General features: G+C 42.1%; 1 protein-coding gene across 1 annotated transcript; it reads left to right on the forward strand.

Annotated features, from left to right (window-relative positions):
- Positions 1-6,431: 6,431 nt before the first annotated feature.
- On the forward strand, positions 6,432-21,054 carry arhgap27 (Rho GTPase activating protein 27; the record flags this gene model as incomplete). The annotated part of the gene is made up of 17 exons (XM_080516993.1): positions 6,432-6,506; positions 10,690-11,133; positions 12,002-12,241; positions 13,097-13,177; positions 13,327-13,449; positions 15,084-15,170; positions 16,214-16,281; positions 16,387-16,474; positions 16,940-17,041; positions 17,190-17,288; positions 17,706-17,817; positions 17,952-18,089; positions 19,098-19,196; positions 19,276-19,353; positions 19,495-19,626; positions 19,751-19,856; positions 19,958-21,054. The coding sequence occupies 17 exons, from the start codon at positions 6,432-6,434 to the stop codon at positions 20,133-20,135; spliced, it is 2,250 nt and encodes a 749-aa protein (XP_080373119.1). The 3' UTR covers positions 20,136-21,054.
- Between the last annotated feature and the right edge of the window lie 212 nt (positions 21,055-21,266).

The raw sequence follows: 21,266 nt of genomic DNA on the forward strand, positions 1-21,266 counted from the left end.
AACAGATGTTGCAGTCGTTTCTCTGAGCATTCGAAGCTTTTCTCTCTCCCACTGTTTTACCTTGACCACGTGAATTCACAGATTTTAAACAGTATTTTTCAGCTACATTTCTAAACTACGCACAAAAGTGAAATTAAAAATCTGTGCTTGGTGGACATTTTGGGTTATAACGATGCTTTCTTGGCAATAAATCTGTTTATTACGCACTCATTTCTGCTGCTCATCCCACAAATGCATTCCCCACAAGGAACCCTAACCCTAAATAATAGAACAAGTTTTGCACGGAAGTCTTGTCCTTACGTTTAGTGTGTAAGTTTGTGTTGATTTCCGCTTTTTGACTGGATTAAAACCTAGATTGAATCACTTGCTCCTTTTGGTTTTTTTTTTACAGTGAGTGAGTTGGAATCCTTTAGAGTTCAGAGTGTGTGCCAGCTCATCTGCATATGAATGGCCCCTTTCGTCCCCTTCATGCCAGTTCAATGGACAAAAAGACACGTTTCGCGATTCCCTCTGAGGTCAAAAAAACAAAAAAAAAACCAAGCAGCTGATCTCACATTTCAGCCTTAAAAGTTCCTGCGGGTGTGGAGCTGCTTTCTCCGAGGTGTGTACAGTTGATAATGTCCACGCACCTCCTTGTCTGTGCGGTCGGTGGACTTGGTGAGTAGTTTTCTTTTTCTTTTTCTTTTCATTTTAAAAGGAGCTACAGGTTGTTTTGTGAGAGGAAGGTCTTCGCGTTAGACCGTTGTTGTGCGTAAAGACGCAGCGTACTGTTTTGACGCGGCTCCAGAACAGGTTGGAAACAGGTTGCGTGGGCCTCCCGTGGAGGGGAAGGAGTTAATGTGAGAGCCGGTAGCCACTCCCTACACGCCTCCAGCTGCTAAACCTACCTGGTTTCCCGGCACCAGCGACCATCCTGGGACTCGTGATTACGCGCAGGGAACGATGAAAAACATGCGCACGGATAGTAATAAAAAAAAAAAAGAAGAATCACCCGGGTAGCCTTCTTCTCCCCCTGTTGGATGTAGATTTGTGAACAATAGACGGCTGAAAGTTTTAATTCAGGTAAGTTTAAGGACCTATTTTATGTTTGTGCACCTGTTTAAAGGTTATGGGATAAAGAAAGTCAAGGAGAAAGTGTCTGTGGCCACTTTAAATATAGTGTTTACCACTTTGAGTCATGTTTTGGATGCAGCCTGTCTCAGAATAACCAGTGATTTGGTGTGCCTCATTACACCGTGTTTACAAGCTCCGAGAGCACCACCTGTAATATATTTACGCTGCAGGAGTGTTTCTAAAATGAGATTATTACAATTTGTGCGCTTCTCCTTCTCCCCTCTGTGCAAACATGAATGAACCACCCAACACTTGCAACAGGACTGTGGATGTGCCAGGACCCCTCAAGTGCAGTAATTCTAAGCCCACAATAGAGGGCCATCTCCATGGTGACGTGAGGGGGTATGGAGAAGGGCTTTTGGGGGGGCTGTTCAGTGCCATGCAGTCCGCCTGTGTGTGCATGTGTAATGTGCGGGACTTGCAATTAGCCCACATATGGGTCACTTCATATGAATGCATCGCAGGCTGTTGTGTGCACTCAGATGGGAACTTTAAGAAATAAAGTGTAAAGTCTGGAGTGTTGTAACTTCGGCTCATTTTGACAGTGACATGCAAGTTTAACGTCACGTTTCAAACCTTAGTGGGCTTTATGATGCGTCAGTGTATCTGTTATTTCTTCAACAAATACTTGCTAGTGGTCTCTGATAACACAATAACTAGAGTTCAGATTACTGCCACCAGGAGGCCAAAGTTAAATTGTTTTACTTTACTATTACAGTATGTAAAGTGCATCGTCCAGTGGACCGTGAAGCCTTGAAGACTTCATGTTTTGCCATTTTAAATCAAACGCCAGAGTCTATTTTCACGCTGCTCGCACTCGTTTCCTCTGCAGCACATTACATACACGAGCATGTAATGTGGGACAGACAACATCAGATGCCAAGAAACTGCTCCAACAGGTAGTGTGAGTGTCTTGTCAGGCCTCTTTGTACAGAACACACACGTTCATAAAGCAGGTGCATCAGCAGGCGCCTGTACGCAGCTTCCTGGTGAGCCCAGGCTTTTTCAATCTCACGTAATGTTCATCGCTTTGAGCAAATCACTTGGGTACGAGGATGATCAGAGCAGTGGAATAACCTTTGTTTTGTACCTTACAAATATGGCTAAAGTGGAGGTATCGTTAATTAAGTCATGCCGTCTTCATGACACGTGTCACAAGGGATTCAGTGCTGCTGTGTTTCAATGTGATGTGTCATTTGTACCAAATGTGGCCGAGCACGTCACCGATGTGTTTGTTGTCGTCACTTGTTGTACAGTTACTTTGAATAAACACGCTGTTAAGATGCTCCAGTGCAAGGAGTAAAAGGCACTTTTCCAACCGAAAGGCGAAAACACATCAGTGTAGTAACGAGGGAATGAGGAAATTACTAAATAGTCTCAGCTTGAGGGCCGTGACTTTGTGATGAATAAACTTGTTCCAGTTGGCATCTATTCTGAATTCCCATTCGATTTGAATCACAGTAGATGACTGGAAAGTCATTCATCTGGTTGCTGGTAGGTAGTAGTTATATAGTTTGTGCAGTGGATGAGTTCAGTGCTCATGCATGGCATCGGGGATGGAACGCTTGGCTGTGCAGTGGTGAGTTCTCTTGTTTTACAGTATCTCTGGTTTTATTGTTCGATGTTGGGCTTTGGAGCATTTTTCTTTTATGTGGAGTTCAATCCGTGCGTCTTTGTTTCTCGTCCTTTACAAAAGTGATACAAAACTTGAGCTTCGACCTTTTACCAGGCAGATGAGCACGTTTCTTGACTTCAACATGATAAGTCATATTAAGGTCAAATAGAATATTGTGCTCAGTATTGTGTATGGGGAACTTTCACATAATTCTAGTGAGATTTGAGTTCGACTTTGAGTGTTTTTTTTATGTTGAGACGGTAAAATGTGGGTGATTTTGTTCAGTCATGGATGGATGGATGATGGAACCTGCACATAAGCAGAACAAGAACGTTTTACTCAGTACACCATCTTGTGGCATGTGGACATATTACATACGTAGAGCAGTATTTACAGTTTTTATAGAACCTGGAATAAAATTTCCACAGCCCAAAATGTACATATCTTTGAGTTGAAGTCGTCTTTACAGTTTCTTTGATCACTTAAAAGACACGCACACAAGAGTAAAGTGGTTTTCTGGTACGGCATGTAAAGTTTGTGTAATAGCATTCACGTCGGAGTGAGTGAGTCACTGTTTGTTATTCAGTTGATGACAAAGTAATTCAGCTGTGTTTACTATTCGCCATTCTTTACTGGACTGTGGACAGATTGGATGCTGGATTTTGCTGATTTAAGGCATCATATGTAACGTAACTTATTCTCTGCAGCGCCATGGAGACATTTTATTGATGTAACTTATGTCGGTCCTTTAAAACTGGGGGCAGCTTGAGGAAAAGTTGAGGAACAGTCATTCAAGCAGTTGTTTGATTCAATTTTTTCAATAAAGAGTTGGTATATTAGTGATGTTTACTCTTACAAAATAAAGTTTAGCCTAGTTTGATGCTCCATTGTCGTGATAATAATAGTGTACGTGTCCCTAAGGCAGCAACTACTGTTCTGATTCATAAATGATAAGTCATATGTGTCTTTGACACAACATTGTGAGGATCAGTTTACAAATGAAAGCAGAGACGGATATTTTGCATTTCTCTTTATGTTTGTTTGTTTTTTTTTATCTCTTTTTGGCGGACGTGTAGCTGGAATATTGTGCACAGAGGCTTCGGCTTTGCTAACCTGCATTAGTCATAAGCCCAGGAATGTCTTTTGTGTCATCACTATGCGTAAAATGTCTCTTGTTCTTCTTACTTTGAAGGGAGTTTTCTGATGAAGCTCTGCAGATTGATTTCACGCTGCCTGTTGATGCTGGCCTACACCTGTAAGTGACTGTGAAGGTGGTTCCTTTGCAAAACCGGGGAGTTCCTGTTTCACCAGGTTCATTTACGTCGTGTCCTCACTCCATTGCAACATCTGGTAGATATTTCCCCTCCCTTAAAGAAAACAGGAGCGCGCACAGCCATTCATCAGCAGGTTTTTTTTGTCCGTCGGCATGCAGAGCCGAAGTGGAGATACGCTGCGGATTTCCACACTCATCCTGGATTCTGCACCATGATGATGTGTGATGTAAGAGGGAGGGCAGCCAGATCGACTCAATAGCTCAACTGTGTGCTTTGTGGCGTGATTTGGGCCCCAATTTGGTCCTCCATTGTTGGATTGGATGAGTGCTAATGTGGTTAACTAATCAAGCAGATTGCTGCTTCATGCAGAGCTGGAGGTTTGTCTGCTCCGCAGTCAGGGATTCCCACTCCAAGAACAGCGAGAACAGTAATGATGAGTGAAACCAGCGTGGCTCTTTCCACCTCATAAACCTAAAATATCATCCACTGAAATCAATAGAGTCCCCCCACCCATCTGATCTAGTGATTGCTAAATTTACTTCACATCAAACACTGTTGGAAGTTAAAACTAAGGCAATTCAAACTCTTAATTTTCTACCACAACTTTCCTTTCTTCTGATTTATTTCTGGTTATGGAAGGTTGAAGATTATATACTTTTAGTGTGGTCACACAGTGATGTAGTTGGTGTTTCTGTGTAGAGTTTGCATTTTCTTTATGTGCATGTGTGTTTTTTTCTTTTAGTTTTTTTGCCTACACATTTGAGGTGACAAAGAGTCATCTTTGTCACCAAAAATGTGAACCTGAAAATGCGATTTAATTCAATTTAATGTCACATGGTGAAAGTCGCAGGGAGGCGCAGCTGAGAAACGTTCCAAGGGGATTAAGATGCATTCAAAAGACTGAAAAAGAAAATTGTTTTAACTTATGGAAAAGCGACAAATAAACAAAGCAACATTGCCCGGATGCTGAAAAATAGTAACGCGAGCACAGACGTGCGTAAAACCGCCACGAAAAGAACCACAAATGGGTCGGCCTTCTGCCTGGTTAATTTAGTCTCCTGTTGAAGGAAGCGTCGACAATTGAACTGTGACAAAAGAGAAAAAGACTTCCTGTTTTAAGCGCTCAGCCTCGTGGACTGTGCACTTCTATCAAAACAATGCCTCATTCTACTCGCATGTCAAAAGTAGCAATATGAGAAATAATTGCTTCCTCTTTTTGACCTATTTGAAAAGGAGAACAGCGTATTTTCAAGGAGATGTACGTTGGTCATATGGAGGAAAACTTTTTTATTTTTGTTTTGTGATAAATATGTTTTCTATATTTGAGCGTCACCTAAAAAAGTCTTTGCTTTAAAGCTCAGTTTCGATTGCAAGTCAGGAAGTTGAGGCGACCAACGAGTTTATTTATCGCCTTCAGTCTTAACCATAGTGTAGCCATAGTAATGGATTCATTTTAGTTCGGGGGACACATACTGTCTTACTTGATCGTGAGTGGATTAGACTGTAAAATGGCAGAAATTCATCCTTTAGTACAGATTTTGTACAAATCTCATGTTTTTGAGAAATCTACAATCTAGAATTAAGTGAAATCTCAAAGGAAAGCTCTGACCTCTTGTGCAAAATACAGTGAAATTTCCTCCAGTGAGGGCATTTTGTATGTTTGGTTTACTTGTTGCGTTACTTTACTGGGAATAAATAATGAAACTTTTACTTGATGTGTTCAGGAGCAGCCAGCTCAGGTTGCAGCTCCACTAAAACTCCGAAAGCAATTATTCAATCAGGTCAACTGGACGCCATGTATACAGCACGCATGGAAGTGTAATCTATTTCTTGTTGAGAACGGGTTGCTTCTGCATTAACACTCTTTTGTCAGTTTGCCTGTTTCTGCACCATGTTTCCATTGAGCCTCGCTTCTTCTGTTTTTACTCAGATTGTGTAATTCCATTTTTAGTTGTCACGTCACTCTTACTGAAACTGCATGATTCCTTTGTGATTCCTACACTGTGCGCTGTCCTGCCGCAGGCAGAAGTCGACCCACTGTGGGCAGGTTTCACCCCGTTGGCCCTCGACTTGACCCAGCTGACCTAAACCCTTCTATCTATTTTGTTTTCCTCTTTTTTTTTTGCTGCCGGCTGCTCAAACACACAGACAGTTACCCTCTACCCTCCTATCCTGTGTGCAGGGAATTCACGCACACACACACATATGCGCGGCCCCTTCCTGCCTTATTGTAGCTCACAGTTCTCCTTTCTGCTGGGTTGCGTCTGTCTCAGCTGCTGCCGGAGGAGGATGTGTGCTCGTGGGTGTGTTCTCTGCTGACAGTGCGACCGTCGCAGTTTTTTTTTTGGCTGAATGCGGTTGCACGGTCGAGCCCAGCGGTTCAGGTGTCCTTTCGATTGCGTGGATTTATGGATTAAGTGGACGGAAACATGATGGAGATGTACTCCAGTGTTTGGCCCAATCAGCAGTCGAAGCGGGGCTTGACCCTGCCGGTGGCTCCTCAGGTAGGCCATCGCTCCGACCCCACTGTTTCAGTTTCTCAAACATCTGTGCAGTTGTTGTGTGTTGCATTACTTCCTGTTTCATGTAAACACGTTGCCTCTGCACTTGTTTTCCTTTCCTGTACCGAGCAAAGTGCCATAAACGTCCGTTTCTAATGTCAGTGGTGAAACTGAACTTTCGGGGTATTTCGATCCGTGTACTTTCTGACCAACAAACGAGCAACTTCATGAGTTTAATATTACATTTTAGCGTTTCGTTTGCTGGTTCCGGCTCGTCACTCTGTGTTTCAGACAGCTTCAGTCCATAAAAAGGTTTGCGTGTATATCAAAATGACCACATCAGAAAGCTGTGATCATCATCTTTGACTTATTGTGGTGCCACTGTGGTTCCTTTAAGTCGTCGAGAGATTTAAACAATGATCGATGGACGTAGCAAAAGTAAACGGTCTGAAAAAAATTTAGATTTAAAAAGCATATTGAAACTAATAAAGTAGAATGTGCATGAATGCTCAAAAGTAATAAAATATTACAACCGTCAAGAAAATAAATCAGTGTACTTCGTTTCTTATTTATTTCCCCTTTAAAGGATAATATTCAGGTTTTTTTAATGAGGTTATTACAGCTGTAAGACAAATAAACAGGCGTACGCAGTACAAATCATCTGCCCAAAATGTGCAAAGAAATAATGGAAAGTAGAAAATACAGGACAAACCAGTTCTTATCCCACTACCATTTCAGAAATTTTAACTGCAGTACAACTCAAGTAGTTACACGTGGAAGTATTTAAAAGTATCCAATCACAAGTACAAGTGACTCTTTCTGAGTACTATAAGTATTCGGTTGCATTTCGAAAGCATTCGACATTTGATTATCGATAATGATATTCAAGTCCATGGAATTTATCTGTATAAATTACATTTCTAAGATAAATAGTATCTGCAATTCACACGATAGTCTTTGTTTCTAATTAAATTTAGATATACTGCAAGGATTCTTTTTGTGTTTAAGGAAAGAAATTACAAAAACAAGATATTCAATATAATTTAAAATCTAGCATGTAAATAATAACAAAGTAAAATTAGATACTCAAAACAAATATTTCTGAAAGTACGTGTGTGTGTATGTAAAATGCCAGTAGTTGTGTTTTAGTGGTTTATTCCGCAGTGGGGGGGTTCCAGTGTTGTTGTTTGAGAGATCAATGATCCAGCTCTTTCATTTCCCCCCTCGGTCTCTGAGCGCTCGCGGTGCTGAGAGGAATCAATCTGTTCTGGGGGTCACTCGTCGGGTTGGCCGTATCGATCGCCTCGTGTTTAAATTGGGATCGATGATGAAGCAAAGTCAGCTTATCAATAACTGGGCAGATAGATAACACACTGCATATTCCAGAAACGCTCTATTTAATTTGTTTGTTTGGGTTTTTTTTTAACATTTGACCTAGTTTGTTTATTTTAACACTCAACATATCATTATAAACAGATTTCAATCAAGTTTATTTGTCTGAGGTTGTAGTGATTCTCACCCCTCAACAGTCGATTTATCCATCGTCTTCACTCACTTTAGTCAAACTTTGGTCACGGGAAGTCGTAGCCACGGTCAGCTGAGAGAGCCGAGGCAAAGGTCAGGATGCATCAGGGTGGCAGAGGGTCAGCCGACTGTGTTGGTGTCTTCTAATCCCAAAGTTCCTGGTTTGATCCTCAGGTTGCTTTAAATTGTGTCACTGGTGAATGAAAAAAAAAAAAAAGTGACTTTAAGGCACATTGACACCAACGGTTGCATGTCTTTCCTGAAAGACGAGTCGACCAATGGCCAAGTCAACCAACCATGCGATTAAAAGATGTTTACACTAACAGTCCTGTGTAAGGGAAATTCCTACTGACCGTTTTATTGTGAGAGAGCCAGAAGAAAACTCAGACAGGCACACGGAGAGGCAATGCAGTAGAACAGAGTTCACCCAGAGAAACTACAGAAAGAGGTGACATAGAGTTAGAATATAGGATTATGAAATACCTACAAGTAGCATGTGTCTTTTACTAGTAGCAGCAAACATTTGATTTGATTTGCCAAAACCTCATAATGATACTTGATATATGATCCCCTAAAATAAAAGATGAAGCTCTATTCTATTCTAGTCTATTCTATTTGTTCATTGACTTGGACAATGCAACCATTTAAGTGACTTAGATCCATATTAGGCAGATGTAACTACACATTTGATGCAAAGGCCTTTTTTGTAACTTCACACCTCCATCATCCGTCCATCCATTTCACAAAGAAAACAGGACTTGAGTGATGCAGTGCTGTAAGAATCGTAATATACTTATTGTGTTCTCCCTGCTGTATTCCACAGGTGACAACATTTTTTTTTATGGTTCTATAAACTTTTTAAAGTTTTTGATTGGTGCATTACTCTCTGCACTCTGCTTGCAAGGACCATTTTGTTTGCGTGATTAACCTTGTGCTCCCCACGTGATGCTTTTATCACGTGTTATAAGGAGACACAGAAGCTTTTTTACTCACGGCAGAAACACGCAGGTCTCAGGCCGAGGTAAATATAGACCACGAAACTTGCTGTGACATCAGAGGCATTGTTAGAATGAAACACAGAAGAAGCTCTCTTCTTGTTTGCGATGGCACGCCACTCTCACGAGACTCTCAGAGAGACTTAATCCCCCACAATGAGGCACAGGTGAGAGCTGGAACTTTTTCTATGCGCAGCTGATTTACCTTTGCTGTCTCTGTGTCAGTGGTGCCGAGGTGAAGACGCACACAGCCTTTCATCACACTCAGCGTCTCCCTCGTACTGGCGAACTGTAAGCAAATTAGTTGCGCAGATTTGCATGCCATCGTCCTCCCATGCAGGAACGAGGTTCCCTTGGAAGACGTTTAAAGTCATTGCATCATGGGTAGCGGTGAAATATAACTCAGTTTCATGTCCTCAAGCGTCAGTTTGGGGTTACGCGTCGGTGTTCAGATGATTTCAACATGTGGTTTATTAATTACAGCACTTCGATGCAGCTTCATAAACCAACCACACATTGTTAAAGGACTTCTGTCAAACCAGACATGAACTCTGTGTGTTGTTTTGACATTTGAGCTTGAATTTATGTGTGGGTGTGTGTGTGCGCCAGGATTAGGTATTGATCATCGCTGTGGGAGGAACTTTTGTGTGTGTGTGTGTGTGTGTGTGGGGGGGGGGGGGGGGGGCACTAGACTACTTCCTGAGTGAGATGCGGAAGAGTGGTGGGCTGAAAACCATCTGACACAACTTAACACCACAGTAATGCCGTGTTCAGTCTCAGTTTTTAGAAAGGCAGATGCATGCTGCTGCTAATAACCTACATGAGGGATAGTAATACCATAATCATAGAAATAAAAGAAGAGTTGACCAGTGTGTTCAGTAATATCCAAAGAACTGATCTTTCACTATAATCTGCCATGTCAGCAACGTGTGTCCACAGGTTTTACTGACTTTTCGCAGTTAGGAGAATGTCAGTAAATTCCAATGGAAAAAAACCCCCAAAACTTCAAAATGGATTATAGAAGCACCTTAAACACACTCTGTAAAGTGTTGATTTTAGTTGCATTTTGAAAGGTGTGCAGAAAGGAAGCTGATCATCTGGTTAGCAGAGTTTACAAATAGAAAGTTGCGGTTCAAGTTAAAATGGAGCAACTTGACTCACTTTTCAGTTTTTGATTCAGACTACGTTTAAACTTAAAGCACTTTTCTGTTTCACACACTCATACTACTGTCACATACACTTCTCACCCAGTCCTGCGGTTTTTGGTCATTTATGCATTCATCTACATTGTGCATGGAGTTGTATCTAATACGGTTGTAAAATGATAAAATTCATGTTCCATCCACAAACACACACTCACATTAACCTCCACAGTGGCCAATTAGTCTCAAATGCATGTTTTTGAAATAAGCTGTGGGAAAAGAAAAGCCTCAAGAACATTCAAACTCTACACAGAAAGGGCCAAATCTAACTCAGATATATACGTTATATGTATGTATATATGTATGTATGTACTGTATATAAAATGTATACATTGGAAAAAGGCGAAGCAGACGAAGTTCCAAAGCCAGAGGATGAAAAAAATTCAGCCGTTCCTATCAATCTATCATTTTGGTCACTACTCTTGAGATTCATATTCATTTTTATTGTCGTTTTTTTTTCCACAGGGCCAGAATGAAAGTCTCCAGTCAGCTGTCTATGTCAACGTAGCTCAACTTCGCCAAAGCATCTCCGCGTCCCCCCCACCAGCTTCCTACCCCGAGCCAGAGGGATGGGAGGTGCATGTTGACGAGGAGAGCGGACAGGAGTATTATTACCACCCGGCCACGGGGCGTACGACCTGGGACAATCCTTTTCTCGACTCGCCCACGGACCCCGAGCCCGCCGACGAGCTCTTCTCGCCCCTTCAGTCGCCCGCCTTCTCTCAGTCCACCGCCTCCCCGTCGGCGTGGACCTCAGACTGGGAGCAGTTGGTGGATGCGACCAGTGGTCTGCCTTACTTCTACAACCCGATGTCTGGGGAGACGTCCTGGGAGCCCCCGGAGCAGCCGAGCCCTTACACCCCTCAGATGGAGTCCATGAGCGTGCACAGGTTCCACGAGGACGGGCCGGTGAGGACAGCCTGGCTGCTGCTCCACTTAGCCTCCCTGCTTCTCCTGTTTTAGCTCCACTCAGGGGAAAGCTGTAAATACGCTCTGCTTTTAATGGAATTAAATCTCCTGCACCTACATAGCAGACAGGACTCATTTTCATTAGAGGAGCTCATAGCCCCCAGTGCAGAATCTCTCCAGCACAGCCTCCAAGTGTTCAGAGCTTGAAAACAACCCGTCGCCCTAATTCTGAACTATATTATAGGTGCAGATTACCCATGGTAAATGCTGCAATGTTGCACAGCAGTTCTGTATTTCAATGCACATCTCATTAATCTATCACACTAGCAAAGACCAAGCGTCCCCATTTCTTCCCCTCGGAAAACTTCCCTGAGACGAGAAACAGCAATAATGGGTCATGAAAGAATGATACTTTGAGGTCGAAGAAACATGAGCGATCGGTGAAAGTCACATTAAAGTCGCGAAGAAGTGTATCGGTGTCAGAGCGTAAAGTTAGAAATGAGTCAGCCAATGGTAAAGAGTGAGACGAAGCAGTGTTGTAATGCACTGGAAGGCTGATCAAAGGGTTCTCACACAGATAGTGAAATAGATGAATGAATGAATGAATGAATGAATGAATGAATGAAAAAGCTTGTTTAAGCGCTGCCTGAAGTCGATCTGATAACTCCAGGGCATAACTCTGCCATGAATTATTATACAGATTAAATTTGAAATGATACAATAGGTTAATTACTGCATGAAATATTCAGAATCTGAGCGAGGAGAAGCGTTTCAGTGCTAAAAAGAAGTGGTGCCTTCAGGAGCTCCACTGTATTTTCACAATGGTCACTGGGTTAATCTAGTATGCTGACCGTGCCTTCATCCTCAGCCTCCTTTACCTGAAGAGGACTACCCCCCAGAGGATTATCCGACGGCCAACCCTCCAGAAGGCTACGAGGAACTCCTGGCCACGGGACCTCCCACCCTGCCAAAAGAGTACACCTTCAGCCATGTGGGCCGGACCATCATCCCCCGAGCTAACCTGGACCGCAGCACGCCGGTTGGATGGACCCTCACTGTGGAGCCCAGCGGGATGTGGGTGTTCACCAGGGAAAACTCTCCAGATCAGGTAGATTCATGACTCTCCCGGGTCAAGACGTCTGAAGGTCTCATTGATTCGTTTTTCACTTGACGTCAGGAGATGTTTTCCAGTCGAGCTACCTTGAGGTTTGATTACAGAAAGTATTTTGACCCAACCTGCAGAGGCCATCATCGAGTAAAGAGCTCCTTGTATTATTGACTCTCAATGCTGTTTTGACTAAGAATAGATCAAAATGCAGCTCATAGCTCATATCGACGCTACCTAGGTAGATCAGGCAGCAACATCACGGTGTGAATTGTGACATGTCCCTATGGAAAAGGCTCAGCTACCAGGTTATGGAGAGGCTCCAAGTTTTTTGTGATTTTTTGGGGATATGGTTAGCCGTTGACACCCCAAAATCAAATTGATCGGTCCTTGGATTATGAAAAATCCTCCCTGAAAATGAGGTGAGAACTTTTTGCAAAAAGTATATAACATTAATTAATTAATTAATTCATTCATTTATTTATTTATTTATTTACTTATTTTTGTGAGAAATTTCCCCCAAAACGTTTCCAAATAAATCCAAAAAAACTGAGAATAAATGTCCCACACAAAGCGGATGAGAGGCACCTCGTGGAGGGGATCAAAAGAGATCGTCGCCCGTTGCCATGGAGATGCTCCCTGACCTACCGAGTTAGCATCGATATGAGCTAACGGCTACCACGCCAGCGATGCTCACTGGTTCCACAAACGGATGTTGTGTTGGCGAACGTCTGCGCTCCACCGAGAGCCCGTTCTCGTTCCTCTTGCAGCAGTTGAGCAAACCGTTGCATAAAGAAGTCCAAGGAAAACATGCAGCGTTGAGACATAGCTCACAAAGTGCTTTGCATTGTGCAACAGTGGATCAAGTCTGTGGACGAGCGAGGGCAGACGTACTACTACCTGAGAGACGGCTCCAAGTCTCAGTGGAGCCTGCCCGAGGTAAACAGCCTTTCTCGCCTCAGTCATTTGCATGAGGTTGTTTTAGCTTTCACATGCATTGATTTCCTTTCAGATCAAATATTGTGACTGTGTCTAGGAGTGGACGGGTTTGTAACGGTCTCATACGTGGTTGACGTTGCCTCTTCCAGGCTCCTGTTAGTCCTGGACTGCACAGGGAGGAGAACGGTCTCGAGCCAGAAAACCTGTCAGTCATCAAAAACTGGAGGCACAGCATGGGGGCTGTCCAACTCGGCTCTGTGCAAGATGATGGGGTACACTTTTACTATGCACTAACATCCATCTCGGACCTGATTGAACACACACACACACACACACACACACACACACACACACACACACACACACACACACACACACACACACACACACACACACACACACACACACACACACACACACACACACACACACACACACACAACATTGCATCTCAGATCCAAGGTGTGTCCGCCCGGCTCAAAATGAACGCTTGAGGAAGAAGTCTCTGTTGGACAAGCAACACTTCCTACTTTTTAACCCTTATTTAGCAAGGCAAATCCGGAGCACCTCAAAGAGACAGCCTAAGGATGGATAGAGAGCGAGGGAGGGACGGAGGGACGGAGGGACGGAGGGAGGCAGTCGGGCAGAGACGTGGGAGTTCTTGAATCCAAATAGGAGCTTGTGTTCTTTTCTTGCTCAACAGCTCGGTTGGGGTAGAAGTTTTGCTCAAGAGCACAGCAGGGTTGGGATTTCTTTTTGACAGTAACTAAACATACGAGCTGTAAATCAATTTGTCCCCCTTTTTTGTATTAGAAACATTTGGCACAATTACACGTAAGAAAAAACTAAATCAAAGGAAGCAAGTACAAATGTGGAAATGCTTTATTTTGTTATGGATAATGACATATTACCTTTCAATGACTTTAATTGCTTTAAATGCTTATTTAGAACATAATATGAATTACAAAGCTGTTGCGATCTATATGCTCACTTTAAATAATGACATTCTTTTTTGATACATGTATTTATAGCTATGTTTAATCGCAATTATGACAAAAAGTACGACCATTTTCAACCTTTGTTCTTTGGTTTCATTTTGTTGTCGAAGTGCTTCTTTGCCCGTTTATTTCTTTTTTAATTATGCCAGCATTTGAACAAATACTGATTGGAGAATGGAATAGCACAATTGCTGTTTATTTAGAGAATAAATAGTCACATTACTAATATATCTCATTACTTATAAGTTCATTGAATCCAGAAAATAACAGTTACTGGCAGAATAGGCTCCTTGGCATTATTATAGAATTTTGGGGAAAAGGCACACACTGTAGACGACTTCCCACAAATGCGTGCTCTTTTTAAAAGTGATTATAATGAGAAAAAAATCAAACTTTCCATGAGGGTCTGCTTTATGCCTAAGAAGCATTCTTACATAAAAACCTACCATACTCAGATTTCTTTCATCTTTGTGCAATACTTCTAAATAACCTGAAGTATCGGTAATGCTGCCAAGAAAAATAGCAGGAGCCTTAGAGCCATGAGTCTGTAAAAACATGCTTGATGCAACAACTATAAACGTTTCTTTGACATTTCACTGTATTTTGGACTAAAAAAACTTCCATTAAAATTGGCTTTATGTTGACATTGGAGTAATTTTCCATCATAATTGTTTGGGTTTGCAAAAATATTGACATTTTAATCACACATACTCTGCATCACAACAAAGAAAAACTTTGAAATTTAAATTGAAAGGTTATTATGGCACTATTTTACTAGTTCAGCCCACTCTCGATGACATTTAACTGCATGTGGCCCCTAAACTGCAATGTGTTGCTCCAGATCTGCTTTTTTTCTATTCCCAGTGAGTATTTAAACTTAAATATGAATCTCTCTGTCTCTCTTTTAGAGATTTGTCCCAACTCACAGGAGGAACACGTCAGACTACAGCAGCGACAGCTCCAGTACGGGAAACTCTCCGGAGACGCAGCACAACGTGAGTGTCGTCGCGGTGAAGTCCAGTCTGATGAGACAGATTCGCCCGTCGCTGTGAAAAACAGTGGCAGTTGTTACGTGCCGGGTGTCCAGCCGTCGTATCTGAATGGTGCTCTGTGTCCCTCTCTTAAGGCGACGGGGTTCAGACCCTGGAGACGCCCCTATTATCTGACCTCGCGGTGGCTGCGGTATAACGTGGGTTGTTAGTTTACGGCGCTCACTTGAGCTCGATCCATAGATAGCTGCGACTATCTGTGACTCCAGGTCGCTCAAGAGGGTTATGTACAATGCATACATATCCATGTATTGGTATCACCCATCTCCTCTGTGAAATTCTCTACAGAAATGGGTTCATCCTCCATTCGGGCCACTCTTGCTTCCAAAATGTGTGTCTGCAGCTTTTATGTTCATTTACTTTTTCCATGCTCTGCCATATATTTCTATTTTGTGTTTTTTATTCAGATTAAGGGAGTGGGATATGTTTTTATGTCTGAAAAATGCCCCATTCTAGTAACATTACATGTGTACATTAAATTCCAGTCATATTCTGTGTTTTTACTATCCTCTAAAAACGTCTTTCTAATACATCTTGTAGTAATTTCCCACAAATATATGGTTATACATATTGTATGTTGAATATAGGTATGATACTAAATACGATTTTGAATATTGTCATGATTGTTTTGCACCAGTATCGTCAAATCGACAATCAGTCACAAGGAACAAGTATTTTAAACAGATTCTCTTGCTTCCAGTTTTTGGTTGGATGCCTGAAATTCATTTTGCGATAACAGAGCTTTTCTTATCTTGTTAAAGTCATCACTGTGACGGAATATATGGACCGAGGATTCTAATCGTCAAGTCAAAGCGATGTTAGAAATTCCTATCTTTGATACCTGAAGGCACATTTAATGAAAGAAATATGTCCCTGAGGTCTGTTTTACCAAAAACCGAAGTTTGTGTTCCTCGTATCAGATAATTCAACTAAATCTCACCAAAAGATGAGACAAATATTGAACATGTTGTTATGTTTTCTGATTTCAGGTGCAGAACTTGGAGAAAGCTGGAATTCTTAATAAAACAAAAGTGTGTGAGAACGGAAAGAAAGTGAGGTCAGTTGCTTTGGAAGATTTCTTTCCCACGTGTGCGACACTCTCTGTGCTTTAGTGTTTGAATCTGAACGTGCTTGGACTCACGTGTCATTCCATCCACTTCAGGAAAAACTGGACACAGACGTGGACGGTCCTCCACGGAGGCGTGCTGACCTTCCACAAAGACCCCAAATCGGCTCCGACGGGGGCACTGGTATGGCCAAACGCCACGCTCACATGAGAAAAAGTCACGCTTGCTTGTAACCGCCCACACGAGAGGAGAGGAGAGCTCATTGCGTGTCGATAAGAAGCTGTGATGCTGCATTCCTGCCCATTGAGCATTCTGTACATTTCTGACGTGGTGGCGACTTTCTGAGAGCTTGCAGACCGGATAGAACTATTTTTTGTGTTATGATTTAAACGCACAACTCTTGTTTGTATCCAGTCTGAGCTCTCTTAGGAATCATATTGCACATGTGAAAAAAGCCAGCGAAACACTAAACCGCAGCGCAAAGCCGGCCAGTGTGTCACCTTTATGAGCAATGACAGCACAGACAAGCCCTGAGGTCACAAGCTGCCAGGGACAGTCACAGCTTTTGTTCAACGTCTCCAGGAATGCAGCACCGGCAGTTTCGTAAACAGCTGTATTTATTTGGGGTTTTTTTTTGTCACCGTGCAGACCAAGACCAATCAGATCGCTCCAGAAGTGGCAGTGGATCTGCGAGGAGCGACAATAGGCTGGGCCTTAAAGGAAAAATCAAGCAAAAAGAATGTTTTAGAGGTGTGTTTGTAGATGACAGAAACTTCAGGCAGTGCGTTCCAACTTGGACAATGTCACATCTGCTCGTTGTGTTGATGAATGACTAAAATATAAAGTTGACTTTTGCGGGCTAATCATCTTGTCCAACGCGGGGCTTGCTCTCCTTCAGCTAAAAGGAAAGAACGGCGTCGAGTTTCTGATCCAGTACGACACTGAAAGCATCATCAGCGACTGGTACAAAGTGTTAGTGGACACCATACGGCAACTTGTGAGTCCTTGTATCACGATAAATTCATCAGAATATCTGTATCTGCTTCTTCCTTTAGTGTTTGTTTGTATGTGTAGTTGTAGTGGGATTATATATACACTATAGCTCCGTGTAGAATAGTGTCCTACTACCTGAAATTACAATCAAAATGATGAATTTTTGTTGTTATTAGCTGTATAAAATTAGATACAATTCTATTAAAATTTTACATGTAGCCCTTTAGGAACATTTGTTTCCAACCCTTGTTTTAAATGTGTCAGTCGTATACATTATTAATGAAGTAGAACAGGGAGAATTAACTTTCAAAAGATTTTTGTTCTCATAAAAAATTTTCTTTTGAACTTCATGATTGAAATGTGTTGGTTAATGTGTTGATGTTGTTGTATGCATTAATTTTTTTCCCGCCACATCCACCAGGAATACCAGGAGCAGCATCATTCTGAGGATGAGGACACAGATCTGTATGAAAAAGTAGGCAGTCTCGAGCGAGATGACAAGCTCGGCGTCGGAATGGACGCCAGGCGAAGAGGTGACATTTTCCTTCCCAGTCTGATTCAACTGTGGCGCGATTTAAACAACGAGTCTGCCCCACTTAGACAACATGGGGCCCGTTGAGAGGTACAGTAAGCATCCTTTTTAAATGTCTGCCATCCATCTCGTCAGCCGCCAGGCCCAGCGTCACGAGCTCCAGCTCGGCCACCACAGGAGACACGGATCCCAAGAAAGTTCGAACCAAGCTGATGAAGTTCCTGCTGAAGCGCCCGACCCTGCAGTCCGTCAAAGAAAAAGGCTACATCAGAGGTGATTTCCAACAAGGATGCGTTCTGCTCCACTTTGCGTGCTTTGAATACGGACAAAAGTAAAATTGTTGGAAGGTTAGATTATGACATGCGCAGGTACCACCTGCAATATTTAAAATGAGGGACATTTTTTTATGCAGTGCTCTTACAATGATGTTGGGAGTTAATCCCGCTATACTTTGGTGGATGTGTGAAGCTGCAGTTCCGCCATTTTCATAGTTAACACACAAAAAATAGGGTTTAAGACATTCATTTATGCTCTGTGTTTATTCTTTGAATACAACTCCACACCATAGATCATGCATCGACCAGGCCCAATCATTATCATAGCAACTATCAACCAGAAAAAAACCCCCCCAAAACTGTGAAAGCCAATCACAGGACAGACTTTTTGCGAGAGTGACTCAACTGTGCCATCTATTGTAGAACAGAAGCATGAATCTGATGGTTGATTTCCATCCTGAAGGCATCAGGAAAATAAACAGAAAGGTGATAGAAATGGAGAAACATCTGTGAACATTACACATGATGTTATTGTATATGTGCAGTATATTAAAAAAACAGCTTCCCAAATATTTTTAACTGAAAAACTAAGACAAGTCCAGTGTTCCTCTGTGGAGAGGAGAACCGGAGGGAAGCCACTCCTGAGTACAAAGCACATGGCATCACGCCTGGTGTTTGACAAAATGCTTTTGAAAGACAAGAAACTAAATTCTCTGATGTAATGAAGATGGAACTCTTTGGCGTGAATGCTTAGCATTATGTTTGGAGAAAACCAGACCCATCACCAGGCCAACACCATCCCAACAGAGAAGCGTGGTGGGGGCAGCATCACGCTTCACCAGAACAATACCATATTACAATAACTTAACAGAATGTGGAAAAAAATGAAACGCTGTGAAACAAGTGTGATGTTATATAACAATGTTTCATTAAATATGTAAATTGCAGTGCACTCACTTAATGTAAAGAGACATTTCACTCATGGCTTTGTGTTTATTACTTGCAGACAATGTGTTCGGCTGCCACCTGGATACGCTGTGTGCGTTTGAGAGAAGCACAGTACCTACATTTGTGGAGAAATGTATTCGAGCTGTGGAGAAAAGAGGTAATCTACTTCGTTCCTGTCGCTGGCGAGTCGTATTGAAGCATTCCCAGTACACTCATCCTCATGTGTTGACTGACAGGTTTGGACATCGACGGCCTCTACAGAGTCAGCGGGAACCTCGCGGTCATTCAGAAACTTCGCTTCAAGGCTGATCACGGTAAAATTCAATCAGTCCAAAACCCTTGTCAACAAGTTTTCCATCTGCACCGTTGAATCGGTCCATGATGGTTTCTGAAGGCAAGAGAACGGCGCCCCCTGCTGTGTTTACATAGTATGTGTCTGTGCTGTGTTCCCACAGAGGAGCTGGACCTGGAGGACGGTCAGTGGGAGGACGTGCACGTCATCACCGGAGCCTTAAAGTTATTTTTCAGAGAGCTTCCCGAGCCGCTTTTCCCGTTCAGCCACTTTCATAAATTCATTGCAGCCATCAGTGGGTGAATCTTTGTATCCCATCATTTTAATCTCACATTTCCAGGATTGAACCGACCAGCTTTGGTGAATATTTAGCTGCTGATTCCATTAAATGATCATCATCTTGTGTCCCTTTTTTGTAGAAATTCCTGATTACAACGTAAAATTGTCTCAAATCGACGAGCTGGTTAAAAATCTTCCTCACTCAAACCATGATACCATGAAACTCCTTTTCGGGCATTTACACAGGTTTGGATCATGTATATATATATATACCTTTTGTCATTTGTGCAACTCCATCACACAATGTTAATGATTATCATGCTGTTTTCTTTTTTTTTTTCTCATAGGGTCATCAAGTGTGGCGACAACAATCGTATGACGGCCCAAAACGTGGCGATCGTGTTTGGCCCGACGTTGCTCCGTCCGGAGATGGAGTCCTCCAACCTCGCCATGCACATGGTCTATCAGAATCAAATCGTGGAGTTCATCCTCAGGGAATACGAGTACATATTCAACTCAAGCTAAAGCGGTCACAAGGCTCCACTGCAGACATCTGCAAGCGTGTCAATGCTCGACACTTCACGTGCTAGATTTACCTCTGCAGCGCACTTCAACAGCTTCGCTGCAAAATCTGATATTAACAAGTTAAAAAAAAGAGTTTAAAATTTTTTTAATAAAGGGGCCTTCATGTTTAACCAGACTAGATGAGGGATCTTCTATAATCATAATGTGAAGCCTGTTTAAACAATGTGTTGTCTGGATTGTCCTCATAGGAGGCTCACACTGTTAGGACTATCTGTGACAGTATTGAAGGGTTGGAAGTGGAGCCGCACACACGTGTGAAAAGGTGTGGTGTCGTTTCCTGTGTCAAAAGCTGCCGCACTCGTTTCTTTGGTGGGTGAGAGACTGTTTCAAGCTGCGCGTCTCTTCCTGAGACTTTAGGCGTCTAAAACTCACAAGTCACTTTCTGGAGATATTAATATTGTGTTCTTCTAGTTTGTATGAACAGCAGTGACATTAAAACCCAAGTCAAACATGGGTGAAATCAATCATGTCCTCTCCACAGGAATGATCAAGGTTCACTTTAGTCTTTCTTTTTTTTTTTTTTTAGGAAGTTTAAAGACATTGAATGTTTTGGACTTTATCACATATGGCAATAACTGAGACAGATTTATAATGTAGTGTTTTCTTTTATTGGAATCACTGTCACCCATTTATTTTGTTTTATAGAAATGTTAAAAGAAAATGAATATTAACACCAACAATTTGCTGCGCAGTAGGAAGTGACTTATACTTGTGTAGATTTTCTCTGCTGAATTGTGAAACGCCATTTTTAAAATCAAGTTTTACTTGGAAAATACATGTATTAAAACATCATAGAAATAAATGCTAGCAATAAAGGAGGATGAACTGTTGTCACGAGAGTGAGAGTGGGTATTAGAAGATATTTGGGACCTGTAAATAGACATAGAAGCATATTTATGCTGAATGCTGGTGGAAATGCACAAACTATTCCATAATAAAATAACTTTGTTTAAAAAATGTATCTCTGTTGATTTTCTTTTGCTTAAGAAAATGTCTTTGTTGCCATGCAATGTATTCATACTGTTTCAAGTGTCCATGAAGTACAACACTGTGGTAATCATTGGTGGTATA

The sequence above is a fragment of the Blennius ocellaris genome, assembly GCF_963422515.1.
Source record: "Blennius ocellaris genome assembly, chromosome: 21".
NCBI lineage: Eukaryota > Metazoa > Chordata > Actinopteri > Blenniiformes > Blenniidae > Blennius > Blennius ocellaris.